This window comes from Hippocampus zosterae, chromosome 21 (assembly GCF_025434085.1).
Source record: "Hippocampus zosterae strain Florida chromosome 21, ASM2543408v3, whole genome shotgun sequence".
Classification (NCBI taxonomy): Eukaryota; Metazoa; Chordata; class Actinopteri; order Syngnathiformes; family Syngnathidae; genus Hippocampus; species Hippocampus zosterae.
In genome coordinates this window covers 9,266,243-9,282,477 of record NC_067471.1, presented here as the reverse complement: position 1 = coordinate 9,282,477, position 16,235 = coordinate 9,266,243, and the positions used below count along the sequence as shown (strand labels likewise).

Genomic DNA, 16,235 nt, shown 5'->3' with positions numbered 1-16,235 from the left:
TTAATACACTTGCATAATCCGGCGCGCATGGTGCATCAGATGGGCTGTGGTGTATACAATATGTATATTACGTTGCGTCAAACCTCTGTAGAATTCCCTTTGACATCACAACGATGGCGAGGATGTCCTCATCGTTTCCGTGCAGCACACTCCCCTCCCCCACAACCAAAGCACAGCTCATCGCGCATGCGCACTAGTCTCACCGCATCGGCTGCTTTTTCAGAGGCGCAGCAAAAGCACAGCCTTGTTCTTTTATTCATCTTATTTTATTTTTGTATTCCTTCCTCTCTCTTAGGCCGGCGCAAAGTTGGCCGAGGAGCATCTCAAAAAGTCGGTTGCGTCAAGGCGGAGGTGCTCGGGGCAGGACACAGCAAGAAAATGTAGGATAAAGATTGTGAATGAACCGTCGCGTGTTTCCCCCCCGACGACTTAACGATGATTGCGCCCTAATAACACTATTCAACATAAATCCAAGTTTTAAAAATGTTCTTTTTTTGTAGGGTACGTGTGTGTGAAAAAGTATGATTGCAATGACATCATGCGGTTAGTATTTTGTGGGCGGGCTCTGAGCTGTGAGGGGAGAGGGGCGCAGCCGGAGAGCCATTCCGGCGCCATTAGCCGCAAATGTCGCAGCAGCGCACAATGACAACTAGCTCTTCTCCTTTTCAGTTTTTGGGAAACCGGTCGACGCAAAGACGTCGGATTCGCGTGTAGCTGGAGTTTGATGAGCCGTATCGGGGTTCGAAAGTGGATATTTCCCTCGTTCTTAACGCTCGACTCCCGCCGTCGAAGATAAACAAGATGGCGCCCACGTTTTGTCGAGCGCGGAGCTCGTGCTGGGCTGGGTGGAGGCGCGAGCATGCGCACTGGCGACCCGCTGGCTCATTTCCTGTTTCGTTCTCGTGCAAAGACACAAACATTCGGCATTCCTATGACAGTAGTTTTCCACCATCGTTAGGAGCTTTGAAACGCCATACAATTAATGCAATACAATGAATTTGCAGAGCATCGTTGAAGCTTTTATTCCGAGGTATTAATACACAAAATATCAAAGTCACCATCATTTTCGTCACGTGGCCAACGGACAAAGAACCACAGTTAGGTGTACAGCTCACGACAACGGACAAAGAACCACAGTTAGATTTACAGCTCACGACAAGTTAATCTCAACTGCACACACGCAGCATGTCCCTAGCATGTAATGAACATTTGCCGCATGACCCCATCTAGTGGACAAATACGAATACACGTTGACGTTTTGCACAGAGTAGTTTGCTATTTTTTTGCGTGCATTTAGCCCCCCTCTTGTGCTCTATCACGTGGTCTTCACTACATTGAACTTTTTAGGTTCAAAGTCAGCAAAAGCAGTGAGTTCAAAGAGGCAAAGAGTGAACACTCACCTTGTCAAAGTTAGCGATGATGTTGCGGGGATGCAGGTGGACGACGACGACGACCCGAGTCTGGCAGAGGTGAGAAATCGTGATTGTCGCCCTTTTCCCGGCTTCAATAGGTTTCCGGCGATGGCGTCACTCTCGGTCCTCAAGGGCCGCTGTCTTGCTTGTTTTCCAGCTCTCTCGAGAGCAACGTGGCTGATTGGAATCATCAGGATCGTTCTAATTGCTGCTTCAGAGCCGGTTGAGGAGCTGACCATCTGAATCAGGTGCGTTGCTGCCGGCCGGGTGAGCTGCAAAACAGGCAGGATCGTGGCCCTCCGGGCCCGGAGCTGCGACGTGTGTATGCGTGACTGTGAGTGTGTTAGCTCAAGGAGAAAAGACGCCGACAGCAAAACTTGTTCTGGATGAAGACTTATTTTATCAAACAATGTGCTGCATACAATTCAATTTTGATTTCATTTTTTTGCAATAAACAATTGGACAAAAGTCATGTCATCATGTCTGATGTTTCCGGGGCCTCTGTTAAAGTGCTGACATGCGTGATAATCAACACGCTGGTTGAATTACCGATTTTGAATAGAAATTCAAAGTGGCAGTAAGGTGGAGAAAAAAAAATAACACTTGCGTCCACACGAGTAGTGCAACACATAACATCAGTCTGCATAATTTAAAAAAAATTATATAAGGCACAATCATTGGGGTGAGCGCTCAAGCTGCGTGACATGATATAAATACAACATGTAATATGTACGGGGCGGGGGGGGGGTCACGCCTGAGCGTCTAGAAGGTGAACCTGCGCTCGGCGGCGTGACCCACCTTGTCCAGGTTGGGGTTGCAAGCAAACTGGATCATGGGCGGCGGTCCGCACATCAGCACCAGGCTGTCGGCGGAGGGTGGCGGAAGGTGGTCCCGCACCATCGCCTCGCTGATGAAGCCCTCGCTGAACTCCCAGTCTACCACCGGCACACGGGGAAGTTGAGATCACGACACGGTTGTCAGACGGAAAACATCACGTCACGGCTGCGTACGTGCAGATGAACATACCGGTGGGCGCTCTGTCCACGGTGAACCACAGCTTGAAGCGCTCGGGGTTGTTGACTTGAATCTCCTCCAGCTCGGGCCTCAGGAGGATGTCCTTCTCTGTCTGTGGGAACACGAGACGTGACTGAGATGAGGGGGAGGACGGAGCGAGTGGGGGCGGGGGGTCCCACCGACCTGGTTGGCGAAGAGTAGGTGGCACACGGTCTGGTCCTGCGGGTCCTTCATGATGGCCGCGATGAGCTGCAGCATGGGCGTGATCCCTGACACAATGTTCACGAGAGACGCGTGACAAAAATGTCTCCATATGAAGACTGCCATAAACATTTAGGAGGCTTCAGGCAAAGCTTGGGGGTCGAAGGTGAAACTTTACCCGTCCCTCCCGCAATCATGCCCACGTGTTTGGCCGTCTTGGTCACAGCTGGAGACTTTTTGTCAGCCTGAATGTCAAAAACACCTGCAGAGGAAAATGTGCCCTTATTCAGAATTTCATTTTTCTCATCATTGTTGTCTTGCAATACTGGGAAGAATGTTCTTCACATCATGTCATTAAAAATGATGTCTCCACATGAGGCCCCCCCCACCCCCACACACACACACACGGAGTGTCACCTTTGCCCTTGTAGATGAGAAGCCCGCTAGGTCCTCTGAAGTCGATGGTGTCGCCGATGCGCAGACTCTCCAAGTATTGACTCATCTTGCCACCTTCTGGGAATTTAGGATGGACGTTTTTGAAGTAAACCTGCACGTGGACACACAACGGCCTGAGAAGTCAGATCGCAATACGCGAGACAAAGTGGAGTGAATGTTGTCACCTTGATGACCAGGTCCACGTAGCCTTTATCGTCATCGCTGGACGTGGGCGTGTACGGGCGCACCGCCAGCTTGCCGTCGATTTTGGCCGACAAATAGATGTGCTGTCCTGGGGATGACATTGTTGCGTTTGGGGTGATGGATAAAAGACATGATTAGGGAACCCACTCACGCCACACTGACCCACAGGGAGACCCAGGACATGTTCGCGGGACGGCAGAGCGAAGCGGAACTTCCGCGTGTCGTGACTCACAATCTGGATCAAATTGAAGACAAATGGGGAAGGCGCACATTGGGTGATCTTTTCAAAAATATCATCATGTACTGTATCTTGCTTACAATGGCCTGCCCCCACCAACCAAAAATCTATCCGTCTGGTCAGGTTAAAAAAAATATCCAATGTCATGTAACTACATCACATCATAAAAATGTACTGAATTCAGTATTGTCTAGAACACATTACCGAGTTTACCATTTCTGCATCAAGTTTGGGGAAAAAAAAGAGAAAAGTCCAAAAGTTCATTTTCCTTAATTGTCACAGTCAAAATGCAAAATGTTAAGCAGGGCTGCCAATATCTGCGGAACGTAACTATTCAAGTAACGAATAATCTAATTTACATGAAAAAGTAGCTAAGGTAGTCTTAATATTCAGTCATCCGTAAAGTAACTACTTTACTATTTCGGGCAAGTAGCCAGTCAAGGAACCGCGTTTGTTGGAGGAAAAGGTGCGTGAGGGAACGCCTCCTCACCTGCTTATCAATAAGTCGCAGTGCATACTTGACGCTGGGGTCCTCCAGGGTGATGGCGGGCCTCCGCCGAGGAAATAGGAGCCTGAAGAGCAAGTTCACCAGGCCATCAAAGCCGCCTCGGATAATCTGACACAAATTAGCATTGGCGTTAGCATTAGCTTTGACATTAGCACTGGGCGAATCTCCGGGCAAGGGAGCTCAGCAGGGCGTTGTCCCGGTTTAACGGGCTCATTTAGCAGCTTGAACGCGCTCTCGGGTCAAGTGAGTCACACTTTCCGGAGATCGAGTCCGGGCCTCTTGTCCAGACACTGTTAACACTCTGATCGCCATCAAGTGAGCGGACACTGGAGACACACCGATGCTTTTTTTTTTGTTGAAGTGTACTCACCCCGATGATGTAGGACAGCATTTTCTTTTACTTGGTTGGACAAAACTAATGAAGGCTCGTTGCGGGCGGACAGGCAGGCACAGCAGTTGTGGCGTTTGCTTGCTGTCAAACGCTTGCAGGTTGCAACAGGCTGTTTGGTCAGGTTCGCATTTGGTTCAAAACATTACCCCGCTTACGTCTTTCAAAATAAAAGCGAGGCAGCAGACAACAGCTCGTACATTATTATAAACCCCCATTTCATATGCTATTGCTAGTACTTCAATAACGCTTTGCATTATGCTACACACAGTACTGGAACGATAAGCTCTGATAACGTAGTATAGGTGTTTTGAGGAAACCGTTTCCAATCTGGACTGTTCGCCATAAGCACTGGTCCCTTGATAAACGTAACTTTCGGCTGTACCAACGTCACTTCCGCATGTCCGAACATCACTTCCGCATACCAAAGTATAAGGGTCCGGGAGAACTTGCGCTCCAAGACACTGGGAGTCCCAGTTTGGACACAAAATGTCCCAAAAATTTAGCATATATTCAAGTTATAGAATAAAAATCGACAATTAAGGAATACCGGCACTATTGCGTCGCTTCCGTTCATTTCTGTGCGGAAAAATAGCTTGTTGTTATGAAACATCTATTTATATATATATGCGTGTGTGTGTGTTATGTTTATTCGTAAGCAAGCGTCAAATGTATACATGTAAAAAAATACAATTTTAATCAAGTACATTTTAATCTTTATCTATGGCCGCGTGGTTCACCATCACTGCCATCAGATGGCAGTAGTGACACGAGTCACCAAGCCTTACTATGTATTCTGCGTTACCGCTAGGGGGCGGCAGACAGCGAGCGGATTATTGACGACAGGACACGTGTGGCTTCTGTATCTCAACAGGGAAATAAAATATTTTTTTTATTGATTGATCATTGTAGATTATGAAGTTATAGAACAACAGAAAACTCCACAGAGTTAATCACAACACGCACACACACACTCACAGAGAAAATCAAATAAAAAAGAAAAGAATGAACAATTTTACGAGATTACAGAGGAGAAAACTCACAAAATAGCTAAGCAGGCAGTTTTTGAAACAGCAAAGGCAACGAGGATCTTCACGTCCTTTTCACACCGCTTTGCTCTGATTGGTGCAGGTAATCGTCAGAGGCGGAGCTTGGTGCGGAGGTGCAGTTGAATGGCTTTTATTTAGTCGAGTTTTTTGTTTTTGTTTTCCTGCGCTGCCACCACGTTCCTGCCCCTTTTCTACTTTGCACATTTTCTTTCTCCCCTCCAACACGTTTTCTTTAAAATTTGCTGCTTTTCTTCTTTGGGAAGGGGAGGGGCTTGAAAATGACACAAAAGGAGGGTGTAAAACGTCGTTTTTGTACAAAATAAAAGTGCAAAGTACATCTAACCAACACCAACACGGTCCGAACTGTACATTCAACATTGTAACCTCCGTTAGAAAAGGATGGCGACACGTAAAAGAAGATTAGATTATCATAATTCTCATAGATATACATTTTTGTATGTAAATATGTACACCCACACCCACACCCACAGAGATATGGAGAGCTCGTTTGGTATTTAACTCCCTGAACTGTGCGCGTGTACACACTCAGGCACACGCGCGCACACACACACACGCAGACACTCACGCGCACACCAGAGGAAAACCAAACCAAACGGGGAACATCGTCGCCGCTTCCTCGCTCGGTATTTCGCCATTTTCAGATAATGGAATGAACACACGCACGCGGAGTATTGCACAGTGCTCACCAAACTCTCTTGGCGGTAAATGGGCGACGTCACTACGGAGCAAACTAGCGCAAAGTCTACACGTCTACACGCACGGCATCACAGTGACACACAAAGTGGGCGTCTGGCGAGACACCCGCGGAATGGTGGGGATGGGTAGCTTCTCCGCAAATGGCGCTATGCCAACTACACGACAACGCTGAAAAAAAAAAGTCCCCCCTCACTACCTGGACACGAGATTTGATAAAAACATTGAAAAGCGGTCATATTCCCAACCACTGAAATGATCCAATTTATTTCCTAGAAATATATCAGTGCCAGCGACTTATAGCGATCGGCAGAACAATTAAATGCGCTTCAACAAAATGGCAGAAGGGACAATTGGCCTTTGTCACCACCTGTTGTCATTCAAACAACAGATTAATAGTTTATGTTTAACACATCCAAGGATTGGCAGCGAAAAAAAAAATGGCGTCTACGAAGAGGCAACTGAAGGCCAGGACTGGTTTTGTTCCCAAACAAGTGTTCGACGCAGGAGGGGAGGGGAGCAAGGGAACCCCCCCTGGCGCATGGCAGTGTTTACGTACCGGCGTCCCCTGAGGGCGATTTTTGTCTTCTGCAATTGGGGGTGGGGGGGGGGGGGGGGGGAAACAACAACAAAAAAAGCAGCGACGCCGGCCGACAAGGCAAACAAACAAACCAAAAAAAAAAAGGGGGGGTAAAGAGATAAGGACACGACGGCGACAACTTGGTGCTTTTATCACGATGGCTCGACTTCAGCGGGGGCGTAGAGCAAAAGGATGCGAGATTGGTCGTACGCTTAAGTCGAAGCGAGGACCCTCGGACTGACGAATAAGTAGAAAAAATTCTTAAGAAATCATGTGCTTATAGAAGCCCCTCCCTTCAAATAACCAAAGCAGTTTAGTTAGTCTTTTGGACGTTTGCTCGTGCGCGCGTACAACGCAATCATGCAAATGCCTATTTTGGAATGTCCGAACGGAGTATTCTTCAGAAGTCCCGGCTTGCATCATATTGGCTCTGGTTCACACTGGGTCACGCACACACTTTCTCACACACACACACGTACGTGCGCCATGTACACGCGTTTAAAATAGAACGTCTGTCGTCAAAACATCCAGCTAGAACAACATAGAAACACGTCAACTGGGAAATGCGTGGGCCTGCATCACGTATACGGTTTACAGTACGGCGCGCGGATGGACGGACGGATGGATGGACATCATCTATGTACAAGTGTGTCGGTCATGCGCTATGCTGTCGTCTCTACACATCATATTGCTTAAAAGAAGGAGGGGCTGGGGCGGGTGGGGCCTGGCCAAAGGGCTGATGGGGGGGGGGGGGGGGGCGACCAAGCGACGAGAGAGACCCTGATGGCGAGGATACAGAGGCGTGGCTATCACTGAGGTATTTACACAGATTGGCAATTGAAAAGGGGGGGGTGGGGGGTGGCAGGAAAGGTTCGTTGCTCCAGGGGCCACATTTTGATTTCTCGCAAATTGCAGAACATCTGCGTTCTCCCCCAAAAAATGTAATTTCTATTCAGTGATGAATATTCATTGGTCAAATCAACATTGTTAAAAATGGACACGGAAAATGAAAATCATGATCTGATGATTTCCAATAAATGAAATCACCCACTGTTTCACATTATTTTTGGTTGGGGGGGATGGGGGGGGGGCGTATGTGTTCCATTGTTTGACAATGTCATTACTCACACACACCAAAGCAACATTGAACCAAAGATTTGATCAAAGCATCATTTCAAGAAAGCTCACAAAATGGAAGAAACGGTTCCGTCAAAATGTGTATACCAGCGTTCCTGACGCAATAAATACTCGGACGGCCTCGTGTACCCCCCACCACCCCCCGTCATACCTTGCCGCCCCCCTTTTTCCACTAGAAGGCAGGAGCGTGGAGGAGGCGACGGGCGAGGCGAGGAGGGGGCGCGGGGCGGTTGAAGGGTCGAGAGGGGGGGGGGGCTCCTGCCTATTTCTTGGTGGAGAGCTGCGCGTCCACCTCCTCCTCGGGCTTGAGCACGTGCCACTGGGCGATGGGTCTCCTGGGATTGGCCAGCATGTCGGACCAATGGCGCAGCTCCGTGCCCGAGCTGTTGAGGCCCACGAAGACTTTGCCGATGGCGTCGTTCTTGCCGATCTTGTCGTAGTCCAGCACCGTGATCACCACCTGCACCTTCTACACACACGCGGACGCACAGGAGCCGAGTTAAAAAAAAAAAATCCCGACCGACTCGACATCATTATCGCATCTTATGTGTCCCCCATATTGATCGTAGCTCGTGCTACCGTATGAAGGACGGAGGAGAAAAGGAAGAGGGTACCTGGATTTGCTCGAAGGGGACCTCGAAGCTGAAGGACTCGTTGTAGTAGGGGTTGAGCGTGTTCTTCTTGATGGTGGTCTTCTTCTTCTTCAGGCGCTTGCCGTTCTGCATCAGGTGGATCTTCACGTACGGATCTGCGGCGCAACGGACACGCCCCTCAGGAAAACGTCTCGCGGCCCGGACCCACCTTGCCCGCGCGGGCCGGAGGGATAGCGCGGCGCCCCCTGGAGCTCATCTTCTCGCCGCTTTGCAGGCGCGCCTTTTTCGCGGATATTTTCCGCACGGGTGGCGAGGCGCGGGATTATTGGGGGTGGCGGCCTCGGCGAGAGAATTGCACGCCGGGAGTTTGCGGCTTTGCCCAATCAATCTCAAAGCGGGTTAAAAATAGAACGGCCGTCATCTCGCCGGCCCTGGTGTCACTTTGGATCGGTCGCGGTGAGCGGCGCGGCCGCGGGTGACTCTCGGCCTCGCGCGTGCCTTTCGAGTGTCTCGTATGACACGCGAGGGCCGACGCGCTCCTCACGTGACAATTTTGCAGCAAAAGTCGGTGAGCGGTTCCGACATCCGGATCGTGTCAAGTCCCCCGTGTAAAAGCTCACCCGAAAGGCCACCCACGTCCATCTTCTTCAGGTTCTTGGCCTCCAGGACCACCACGGTGAGCTTGCCGGCGGTGGGCACGTAGCGCAGCGAGAAGCAGATGTCGCCCAGCTTCTCTTGCTGTGGCGGCAACAACAACAAAAAAAAAGCAAGTCGTCGGTCATGTTTTTGTTTGGCGGTGTGGCGTGAAATACGTGCCAGGACTCAAACGAGGGTTGGGAAACACGGCTCCGTTAAGAATCATTGCCGCAAAGTCCGAAGCCGTTTATTGGCTTTTAATGAGCTGTAGCTGGCAACTTTGTCTCTTTGTAATAAACGTGTAGACATCATAAATCACGCACGCGTCGGTGTTCAGCAGCTAATGGCGGCGTCCACCGAGCAGAACCGTAATAGAGATCAAGTGAAGCCCGCAAAAATACTTTGGCGTTCAATTGACAACATTTCATTTCCCCAGAGGAAGAAAAAAAAAAAAAAAAAGAAGCAAAGCCGAAGCTCGGCTCCATTAAATGCGATCGTTAGCTACATGCTAATTAAAATGAACCGATTCAATGGCTAAACATCACTTTAGGAAGCCATGTTGCCGTAACAGATGAATCACAGCGAACTCGGGGTGGGTGGGGGAGGTGGGGGGGGTCCACTTAGTTTGACGACAAACAAGCACATTTTCCTGCCCTCTTCCAACACATTGCGGAAACGCTTGCGGGCGCCGGCCCTTCAAGTTAAAGCGCGGCGGCCCGGCCCACCTCGCGCTGTCGCAATTAACCTTTAAAACGGAGCAACGGCGGTGCTAAGAAGCAGGTTGCCGTGGCAACGTGCAAGGGCGCGCCATGACATTTAGCGTGAAAATTGAATCTCCCGAACCGTGCGCCGCACCGTCCTATTAATTGAGGGGGAAAGCGTGGCCGTGCGATTAAGCGCCGCTTGGCGTTTGGCGCTCACCTCCTCCTTCTCGGCGCTCTGCAGGTCTCGCCACTCCTCTGTGATGTGGCTGAAGTCCACCTTGTTCATGGGCACCTTGATGTCGCCGATGGCGTCGTGCTTGGAGAAGCGGTCAAAGTCGTACACCGTCATCACCAGGGTCTTCCCGCCCAGCTCCACGTAGGGAACCTGAAGGAAAAAAAAAGTCAAGAGTGGCCCGGGTGCAGTGGCGGTCTCTCGCCAGGGGCGGCGCTACACTGGAAGCAAGGAGGGCAATGGGCGGCGAGCACAAAGTTTCCTCGCCGCCGAGCAAAAGCCTCGCATGCGCGACGGCGCGGGCTCGGCATCTGCCGCGCGGGCGTGTGATCTGTTTTGTCAAAAGCTTGTTAATGCGCCAGCTGGCTGCCGTCTGCGCACCGTAGCCCGTATGCAAATTGGGAGCGGGAAAGAAGAAGAAGAAGAAGAAGAAAAAAAAGGCGGAACGTTACCTTGAAGGTGAACTGCTCGTTGAAGACGGGATTGAGGGTCTTGCGGTGGACTTTGGTCTCAAACTTCTTCTTCTTGTCAGGCAGCAGGTAAACCTTGACGTAGGGGTCGGACGTGCCGCCCATGTCCATGGCGGGAAGCTCGGCCGCCTGGATGATCCCCACCATGAGCTGAGCGGAGGAAAGAGACAAAAGGCGTCGGTGTCGAGAACCTGACAAATTTGTGTTTCGGGAGCTGGCGCGACGAGGGGATTTTTTTTTTTACCCCCGCCGTTGAAAAGATCTGAAAAAGCAACACCACGTGACCTCGGCGGGCGCGCGGCGCTTGTAATCGCACCTGCCACACTGTTTGCACATCTGCTTCACTGTTTGCGCCGCTCTCCGCACCGCTAAGGCGCTTTTCGCCGGCTTCGCCGCAGCGATGCGTCGCGGGCCGGGGCTCAGCCGCGGCCGCTCACTCTTGCGGTCGACCGGCGGGAGCGGATAAAAACACCGCAAAACAAAATCTACTCCGACGCAGTTGGCGCGCGATGGTTGGGAATCACGACTCGGTGCGTCAACGCCGAGGTGGCGCGCCAGATTAAAAGTGTAATTGCGGCCTACGATAATGCAGTATGGCCCCCTCCCATTGGGATCGGGGTTACGTTCCATTTCAACGGGTGTAATATAATGAGAGCAATGGTTAAGACAATGCTGGTTTAATTCCTCGATAAAATTTCTCATTGCACATTGTGGTTTTTTTCTTCTTTGCTTCATTTGCGCGACCTTTCGTGGTGAAAAATGGTTGACCCGGTGCCCCCCTGGGTACACGCGAAGAGCTCAGAAAACAATCAATCCACATCCATCGGTTGTTCCGCGAAGTTGCCCGAGGATTCGTGATATTGTCGTTTCTGCCAAACGACGGCGCAATTTGTCACGGCGAAAGTCATCCATGACTTGAGCGCTAATGATGTGCGCGGCCCTTTGACTTTTACAAGTGTCATTAAGCATTCCGCAGTCTTTTACTTGAGTGCTGACAAAGGCCACCGGTGAACGGTCGTCTCCTGGGGGAGGAGCACTCCGCAAAGGAGACCAAGAGCTGCGTTCGCTTTTGATTTGACGGCAGGCAGCATTTTTAGAGCTGGCTTTTTCGACATGCGAATGGCATTTGGGCTTGAGCTTGGCCCGGCGGTCCAGTTCGCAAGAAGGTCGCTGAGGTCAAAGGGAACGGAAGAAGGATTTAGGTCGACCCCAGCACGGCCTTTTTTTTTTTTTTTTTTAACGGTAGCATGAGTGAGGCCATGCTCACGTCATACTGTCCGGCAATTCTCAACGGATGCCGCCACCGATGTTTTGTTTCCAAGACGAAGGCAAACGATCGCGTCTCCGAGCTAATTGCGCTTCCCGTCAGCCGCGCTCATCACCGGAGAGTCGAACGTCCCGACGGGGGGGGAGGGACGGCGTGTTCACAGTCAGCGCGTCGCTTATCTGTCACACAACATCTGGCCGGCGAACGTCGGTCCCGCATCGTCTGCTTTTTAAAAGTCAGCCGGCGGAACCAAAGGAAGCAGATGGGCATCTGCCGGCGGGATGTCTTGCAATCGAGTGGAAACAAAGGAGAGGACCAGGCGGAGCGCGACGCCGGAGCCCCGCTGGGAATTCCCGCAACCAAATGGTAGCCGTCGCTAAATAGCCTACTCGGGGATAGGCAAGGAAAGTCAAATCCCAATTTCGGGGGGGAACGACAGTCTATGAAAAGCAGCGGTCGGCAGCCGCGCCAACGTCGTGACGTGCCGGGCACATACTTACGACAAAAACACCAGACAAACGACGGGGGGGAGCTCGCCGTGTCCGGCGGTGTCTCACCGTGTTCTCGGTGAAATTGTAATCCAGCGAGTACTGTAATTTGCCCAGTTTCTGGTCCTCCTTGGGCTCGGCCTCTTTCTCCGTTTCCGTCAGGCCCGTTTCGGCGTCCTCCTCATCCTTCAAGGCCTGGAGGAGACACCCACCAAGAGTCAGTGCCGCCTCGCCCCGGGGCCGCCCGGGCGCCGGCGCCACTCCCCCCGCTGCCGGCTCGGCGGACCGACTCCTGCAAAGGCTGCCGCTTGATCGAGGACATTTGAAGGGTGGAGGAAGAGGAGGAAGGGGGGGGGGGGAGGAGCAAGCACTAAAACACACAACGGTTAACACGGCAACATGCTCCCCCAGATGCACTAAAGCCTCGCTCCCCCGATGGCCCGTCCGGAGGAAAGATCACAGCACGGCACCGCAGATGAGCGCGACGGGCAGGCGTCGAGAAGACAACAAGGACGCAGAGACACACAGAGAAGAGGAGAGAGAAAAAAAAAATCTTCTGGAAAGAGATCACAGTTGCCTTGGTGTCAGTTCAAGTCGGATCAACCCTGGGGGGGTGGGGAGGGTGCCGGGTTAGGTGCCGGTGCTGGGGGTGGGGGAGTTGGCTTCAACATGCGATCCAAGAGGCTCAAAAGTCATTCACTCGGCATCGATAGTTGCCGTCCGAGAGTCGTGTCCCCCCCACCCCACCCCGTTTCTTTGGCATGCACAGCATTCTCTGTGGTGCTCCCGCATCACCGCAACCCAATCCCGAGTATTGACACCCTCAAACATCATCAGCAGCGCATCATCATCGTCAGTGTCTGCCTAAAGCAGAGGTCCTCAATTTGTGTGTGTGTGGGGGGGGGGGGGGGCACATTTGGAATAGGGACTATTTTGGCTTTTCCATTTTAAAGGTTACACCACTAAGCCAACACGACAAACGAGGCATGTGTCTGCTCAGATCAGGTTGCGTTGCGAGTGAGCGAGCAATTTTAGAAATGCTCACTGGAATTTAAAGTTGATGTTTTTCGATGTTGAGGCACTTTGGGATGCCAAACGTTATTTTATTTAGCATAGGAACAGAAGCAAATTCTATTTTAGTCGTGAATTCATTTGCATCTTCTCCGTTCTAATGCCCCCGAGGCATTTTCTCCCTACGCTTGAATTGAGGACCCCTGCCCGAAAGATGGGTCGCCATCCATCCCCCCGGAGCCCCCTCTCTTATGCCAATGCGCCATCCAAGCGTCATGCCAGCAAATGGGTGCTTGCGCAAGTACTATCAGGGGGGGAGGAAGGGGGCGGTTCTTCTGAGTCAGTCGGCCAGTTCGCTCCAGTGAAAGCAAAAGGCCGAACAATGCCGATTGGTCTCCGGATCGGTCTCCCGCTTAGAAGAAGAAGAAAAAAAAAAGATCCAATTGGACACCGGATGGAATTTGGCGGTCGGCTGGTGTCGAAAACGCGGGAGGCTCGCCCGGCAACCAATCGGTGTCGCTCAGGCCCGTCTTATCATACGTGTCGTGTATATGCGCATAGGCAGCGTGTACGCGCATATACACGGTACAAGGGCTGGACGTGTACTGTATGCATAGTTACATAAAGTCGGGCTCAACGGGGGGGTTAGGCCGTCGTCGAGAGGCTATCGCAAAAACGATCAGAACATCAGAGCAGCAGGCGTAAGAAAATCCAACAGCAATTGGGAAACCTACCGCCAGCGACCATCCCGCACAGTCATCAGACACAACACAGATAAGGAGGACATGGAAGGAAGAAACACAAATTAAAACAAAACACACGCAGGAGTCAACAGGAGCAACACGCCGAGAAATGACGGTGGCCCCTCTAAGCCCCCCCCCCCCCCAAGGAGTAGAACCCAGCGTGATCACAGAAATCTGAACATCGTTACGATTTTAAATAATCATCGTCAAAAAAAGGGGAGCCATGTGTTAGCCGTGGTCAGAATAATGGCGGCTCTCACCCATGCAACGCAGATGTGAAGCTTTGCCCCCCCCCCCAAATCCCCCCCAAAACGTGACGTCAAATCAATCAGAGATTTACAGGCAGCGCCGGGGAATCTGAGCGTTTCTCCCTTTCTCGACGTTTGAGCTCCACTCTCTTTTTTTGCCATCGCTCGGAGCACAACCGCGACTTTCAAGAAAGGCGTTTGCGGCAAAAGCCAAAGCGTTGCGCTCGCTCGTCAATCTTGAACCGCGGCGCCGACGGGCCGCTACCTCGGTTTTGGCCCCGTCCTTGACGTCCTTCATGTTGATGGCGTTTTTGCCTTTGTCCTTGCCCTTCTTCTTGTTCTTCTTCTTGAAGATCCACTTTTTGCACACGCAGAAGCAGCAGGCCAGCACCAGGATGATGGCCACGAAGGCGATGGACACGATGGCCCACGACGGCACTGCGGAGGGGACGAGAAGCCGCGTCGGATCACATCGCTCATCAGAAAAAGGCCAGACAAAACTAGCTTGCGTGGGGGAAGGGGAGAGTAATACCCAAAACCCAAATTCCCTTTTGGAAAGCAGGCATGCTAATTATTCTACCGGCGCACCCTCCCGGACGCTCCTTATCATCTTCATCGAGCACACGTCGGCCAATGAGAAGCACTTGCGAGCTCCTTAATTAAAGCCGGCCCGAGTCCCAGAAAGCCATAAAAGCTTCCCCTAATTAACGACATTGTGCGAGTGTCTTCTCTCCAGAGAAAAATAGCACAAGAGGGACCGAGCAGGGGGGGGGGGATAAAAGGCGAGATGTGCAAAGCCCTTCAACTGGTTATCTGTTGTTACGCTGAGTGAGACGTTAAAGGCGCATGTTGAAAAATGTCCCCCCGCCCCCGAAAAAAAAAATAAAATAGTCAGACTGCAATCGGGCGCTCGACATGGCGGCCAACGTACAGGCACAATCACCGGCGACATGTTTTATGACTCGCTCTTTTTAGTGTGTCAAATTTTCAGACTTTCCATTCTATTTTTTGCTGTAGCGTAGCATACGACTGCTCCGTCCATCTTTTCCTTAACCTTGGCAACGACCTCCGAAGCTGTGCCTGTCATCTCGATGCAATTTTATTTTGGTAAACACGCGCAGGCATTTCTCCGCGGGCACTCGTAAATGTCTCGGTGCGTATTTGTAGAAAATAGGGCCACTACTCTTCCACAGGAGCTTCTCTCCCCGCGGTGCCAATTGCCGCTATATTTAACCGGGCCGGATGACGCGCTGCGAGCTCGCGCGTGGATTTCACTCGCCGACATGTATGTGCGCCACTCTACTGGCAGGTGTGAAAGTAACGAGCGAAAATGTTACCCTGAGGATCCAGGATGTGGATGTTGCTGCTTTGCAAAGATTAAAAAAAAAATTAGCATGGCAGCAGCGATTCATTTGGATGACAAAAGGTCCATCGAGCTTCTCAAACCGGCGCTGAGAGAATTCTCCGATTCTCCTCCGTGATCATTCATTTGTTCACAAAATTGTTCTCGCCGCAGCTCCGCATCGCCGTTATTTCACCTTCAATTTCGAGGCGACATGGTCGGTCGGGGACCACTCACGTGGGATCTTGTTGAGTTCGTTCATGAACTTGTCTTTCAGCTTGGAGAAGGCCTCGTCCTTGGGTCCGGCGCCGGGGCCGCCCGCCATGTTGGTGGTGTTGCCGGACGATGAGGAAGAGGAGGAGGAGGAGGAGGCGGTGGGCGCGGGGGCCGCCGCCAGCGCTTCCCTCCGACTCTCGTTCATCTTGCCGAGCCTGCGTCATCGCAACAGACAAAGACATAAAAAGAATAATTTTTTTTTTTAACCCTTCGGACAGACGCGCGCGAGGTTTGGTGAGGCGCGCCGGCATCTGCCGGCTAAGTCTGGACAGCTAAGCACGTGTAGTCACAACAAAGCTGCTTTGGCTTTGCTTAAACGGGAGATTATTTATTAGCCCCGTGCGA

The 16,235-nt window shown here is 51.5% G+C and overlaps 2 protein-coding genes and 1 long non-coding RNA gene across 5 annotated transcripts in view; 1 reads left to right on the top strand and 2 right to left on the bottom strand.

The window, feature by feature from the left end:
- Positions 1 to 52: 52 nt before the first annotated feature.
- On the top strand, positions 53 to 1,880 carry LOC127593878 (uncharacterized). 2 transcript variants are annotated; one of them, XR_007960531.1, is made up of 3 exons: positions 53 to 380; positions 1,348 to 1,469; positions 1,545 to 1,880. It is a non-coding gene; the product is annotated as an uncharacterized LOC127593878 (long non-coding RNA). The 2 variants fall into 2 exon arrangements; XR_007960530.1 differs by having other exon boundaries at positions 165 to 380; positions 1,570 to 1,880.
- Positions 1,790 to 4,554, bottom strand: LOC127593871 (NADH-cytochrome b5 reductase 3). Its single transcript, XM_052055601.1, has 9 exons — positions 4,383 to 4,554; positions 3,995 to 4,120; positions 3,429 to 3,501; positions 3,248 to 3,354; positions 3,045 to 3,174; positions 2,806 to 2,889; positions 2,610 to 2,695; positions 2,439 to 2,538; positions 1,790 to 2,347 (listed from the first exon to the last, which is right to left on the bottom strand). Exons 1-9 carry the CDS (start codon positions 4,401 to 4,403, stop codon positions 2,175 to 2,177), a joined length of 900 nt encoding a protein of 299 aa, XP_051911561.1. The 5' UTR covers positions 4,404 to 4,554; the 3' UTR covers positions 1,790 to 2,174.
- A 704-nt stretch (positions 4,555 to 5,258) lies between these two features.
- syt1a (synaptotagmin Ia) overlaps positions 5,259 to 16,235 on the bottom strand; it is a 41,585-nt gene continuing 30,608 nt past the window's right edge. Inside the window, exons 4-11 of one of the 2 annotated variants that reach the window (XM_052055598.1) lie at positions 15,852 to 16,045; positions 14,538 to 14,710; positions 12,340 to 12,465; positions 10,498 to 10,665; positions 10,031 to 10,198; positions 9,094 to 9,211; positions 8,495 to 8,628; positions 5,259 to 8,349 (exon numbers count right to left, since the gene is read on the bottom strand). In XM_052055598.1, the coding sequence (XP_051911558.1) occupies positions 8,143 to 8,349; positions 8,495 to 8,628; positions 9,094 to 9,211; positions 10,031 to 10,198; positions 10,498 to 10,665; positions 12,340 to 12,465; positions 14,538 to 14,710; positions 15,852 to 16,035 (1,278 nt within the window). In that variant the 5' untranslated portion in view covers positions 16,036 to 16,045 and the 3' untranslated portion in view covers positions 5,259 to 8,142. The remainder of the gene's footprint in view (positions 8,350 to 8,494; positions 8,629 to 9,093; positions 9,212 to 10,030; positions 10,199 to 10,497; positions 10,666 to 12,339; positions 12,466 to 14,537; positions 14,711 to 15,851; positions 16,046 to 16,235) is intronic. The other variant, XM_052055600.1, reaches the window with a different exon arrangement.

Coding starts and splice junctions, on each gene's coding strand:
- LOC127593871 (XM_052055601.1), bottom strand. CDS start 4,403: ATGCTGTCCTACATCATCGGG. Junction 3,355..3,428: donor TGTCCTGGGTCTCCCTGTGG/GTCAGTGTGGCG, acceptor TGTCATCCCCAG/GACAGCACATCTATTTGTCG. Junction 2,696..2,805: donor CATGATTGCGGGAGGGACGG/GTAAAGTTTCAC, acceptor ACATTGTGTCAG/GGATCACGCCCATGCTGCAG.